The 3,178-nt window shown below is 43.4% G+C and overlaps 1 protein-coding gene across 5 annotated transcripts in view; it reads right to left on the bottom strand.

The window, feature by feature from the left end:
* The window catches only part of Cluap1 (clusterin associated protein 1), a 33,325-nt gene that overhangs the window by 15,597 nt on the left and 14,550 nt on the right, over nt 1-3,178 (bottom strand). For all 5 annotated transcript variants that reach the window (XM_005349235.3, XM_005349236.2, XM_026780968.1 and 2 more), the window contains one exon: nt 2,479-2,562. In XM_005349235.3, coding sequence (XP_005349292.1) covers nt 2,479-2,562 — 84 coding nt within the window. The remainder of the gene's footprint in view (nt 1-2,478; nt 2,563-3,178) is intronic.

The raw sequence follows: 3,178 nt of genomic DNA, 5'->3' as shown, positions 1-3,178 counted from the left end.
AGATATACAGACAGATACAGACAGACAGACACACACACATAGAGACACACAGATACAGACAGACATACACACAGAGAGACACACAGATATACAGATAGACACAGACAGACACAGACACACACAGACACACACACACACACACACAGACACACAGAGACACATACACAGAGGGTTGGTTCAGGAGGGGACCAAAAACAAAACCCTCATGAACCAGCCTCAGCTCTGACCCACTGTCTGCTTTGATGGACAAAGACGATTCCTTTTCTCTCTACGGTAAAGCAGCTTCACTAAAAACTAAAACTAAACGGAGAAACTGCTTTACTGGTGAAGTCAGTGCAAACGTGGCTCGCACAGCAGCAACTAGACATTCTGGTGAGGCGGAGCTCTGAGAGAGGGTCCAGGCGCAATGGGACAGAAGCTCTGGGCTGCTGGCACCACAGGGGTCAAAGACCCTGGCTAGTCCACAGACATTCCTGTCTTTCCAAGAACAAGCTCGGCTGAAGTGGACATGGTGAGAACAAAGGTGCTGGCCTCTTATTTACACTGTGAGAAGCTGGCTGTTGGGAGTCTCGTGGTTCAGAGCACTGAGTCCACAGGAAGCAGGAGCACAACCTGGGTGTGGATGAACTTCCTCTCCATGTCTGGCTGTCCAACCCTGCATGAAGTTCTTGATGGCGAGGTGGGTTCCACTCTGGTACTCTTTATTACAAATGCATTAAAAATTCTAATACAAATGTGAATTAATTCCAACAGGAAGGTGAGTCCTTTGTCAACAAGATTAAAGGAAAAATTATGCACATTGTATATGTCTATGTGTATGAACATGTGAGTGCAGCCTGGAGAAGTGCACATTGTATATTATACACGTGTATGAACACGTGAGTACAGCCTGTAGAAGTGCACATTGTATATGTGTATGAACACGTGAGTGCAGCCTACAGAAGTCAGAACAGAGAGCATCGGATTCCCTGGAGTTCTGAGCCGCCTTGTGGGTGCTGTGAACTGAACTTGGGTCTCTGGAAGCACAGTATGTGTTCTTAACTGCTGAGTCATCTTTCCAGTACCCATAATCAACAACCTTGCTGATAATGATGACTCTCTGATTCAAAGTCATATTATAGCTTAGGGATTATCTGACCTTAAAGTCTTTAATCTAGTCCTCAGGTAAGAAAGATCAATGTATAAACGTTTCCAGTCTTCTGAGATAACTGGCCTCTGTACCACAATCCTAAATACTTTGGCTTTTAGAATTACCAGGCATCAGGGGCAAATACCTTCTGACATTCAAGGTCCTCTAAAGAGCAGACAGTGCCCCTTCTAGAGGACCAGTTTTCTTTTTCTTTTTCTTTTTTTTTCAAGACAGGGTGTCTCTGTAGCTTTGGTGCCTGTCCTGGAACTATCTCTTGTAGACCAGGCTGGCCTCGAACTCACAGAGATCTGCCTGCCTCTTCCTCCCGAGTGCTGGGATTAAAGGTGTGCACCACCACCGCCTGGCTTTTGAAAACCAGCTTTTATAATTCAGTGCTGATAGCATGTCTGGCCATGTTCATGTGATTCAGTTAGAATATTTGCATGCATAAAATATGGTTATTTACAGGTTTTTAAGTTTAGAAATAATCATACATTTCAAGAAAAGATGGACTATGATATAATACAAAGCATTTTCCTCTGATCTAGGTGAGGAAACTGCCAGTCACTGATGCCCAATCACCTTCAATCCCTTTGTATTTCCTATTAAGTACATGAAAACCAGACATGAGCACAGCACGCGGCCATTGTCTCATCTCAGGCTCATTCCTGTCTCGCTGCTAGGGAAGTCATCCACAGCAGACAGGAACCACCATGGCAATCTGCTGCCACACTTCTGTGCTGTTCTAGTCTTGAATGCTCTTCAACTTTCCCTGGATTTCACAATGTTCTTTTTTGGAAAGCACCAGCCAACTAATTGATAGGATGGTTCCCAGTCTGCTTTGTCTGACCGATTCAGATCATACGTCTTTGGCAGGAATACCACAACACAGAAGAGACTTTGTCCTATGATGTGTCATAATTACAAACGATTTACTATGACGTTTTACTTCCTCGCTTGACTGAGGAGCAATGCTAGGATTCAACACAAGAAATGGCTTTTTCTCTTTGTAATAATAAGTATTGTAAAGTCAGGTGTGGTAGCATATGCCTTTAATTTGAGCACTCAGGAGGCAGAGCAGGTGGATCTCTGAGTTTGACATCAGCCTGGTCTACAGAGCAGGTTCTAGGACAGCCAGGATAGTATTTACCAAAATATTGAAGTAAGAACTGTTTAATTGCTTTAAAACTGATGAACTGTTAACAACTCGAGAAACTACTGGAGAAGTAGTAGCTAAAATATAGGAATCCAAACTGTCCTCCAACTTTCCCTTGAAATATCCGTTTCTAGGTCCCCTACTCTCTGAGCCCCACATGTAAAAACAACAAATACTAGCAGCGTAATCTTACCAAAATATCTTTTATTGCGATTCTCATCACTTTCTCAGTCTCGTTTATCTCTAGAGGTCTAGCAATGGCTTCTGTTCTCAGTTCCTAGGAGAGATAAAACAACTTACACATTTCGCAACAAGGAGTTCAATTTTTAGTTTCTATTAGCTGCCAATTTTTTTTTTCTTGAGAGCCTTGCTGTTTCCTAAGATGTGCTTGAACGTGGATCTCCCCATCCTCAGACTCCCAAACTGCTGGGATTACAGATGTTCACCTTCATGACCATTGATGCCCCCCAAAAGTATGGGATACACATGTCCCACTAATTCTCTAACATTTGACATAGTGGTAGAGACTATGGCTCACCACGTATAAGGCTTAGAATTCAATCTCTGACATCCCAAGAAAATTAAAAGCAAAATTTTACACTAGTGCACATCTCTGTAGAAAACATCTCTCGCCATCACTTTCTCTAAATGTCCTCTGAGGCCTACCTTGATTCTCCAGACTCAGTCTCTATTGTCAGCTCAAGACCCTGCATGCCCCTAATGCCAATGGCAAACATGAAATGACTACCCATTACCTTCATTCCTGAATTTGCTCCTGTTCAGACGACCCACCCTGTGAGAACTAAGCATAAGATCGCTGCTGTCTGTGGACCACCAGCCCATAGAACTAAGCATAAGATCGCTGCTGTCTGTGGACCACCAGCCCATAGAAC

The sequence above is a fragment of the Microtus ochrogaster genome, chromosome 7 (genome assembly GCF_000317375.1).
Source record: "Microtus ochrogaster isolate Prairie Vole_2 chromosome 7, MicOch1.0, whole genome shotgun sequence".
In the NCBI taxonomy this organism is placed as follows: Eukaryota; Metazoa; Chordata; class Mammalia; order Rodentia; family Cricetidae; genus Microtus; species Microtus ochrogaster.
The sequence above is the reverse complement of the archived record's forward strand: the minus strand, read 5'-3'. Positions and strand labels throughout refer to the sequence as shown.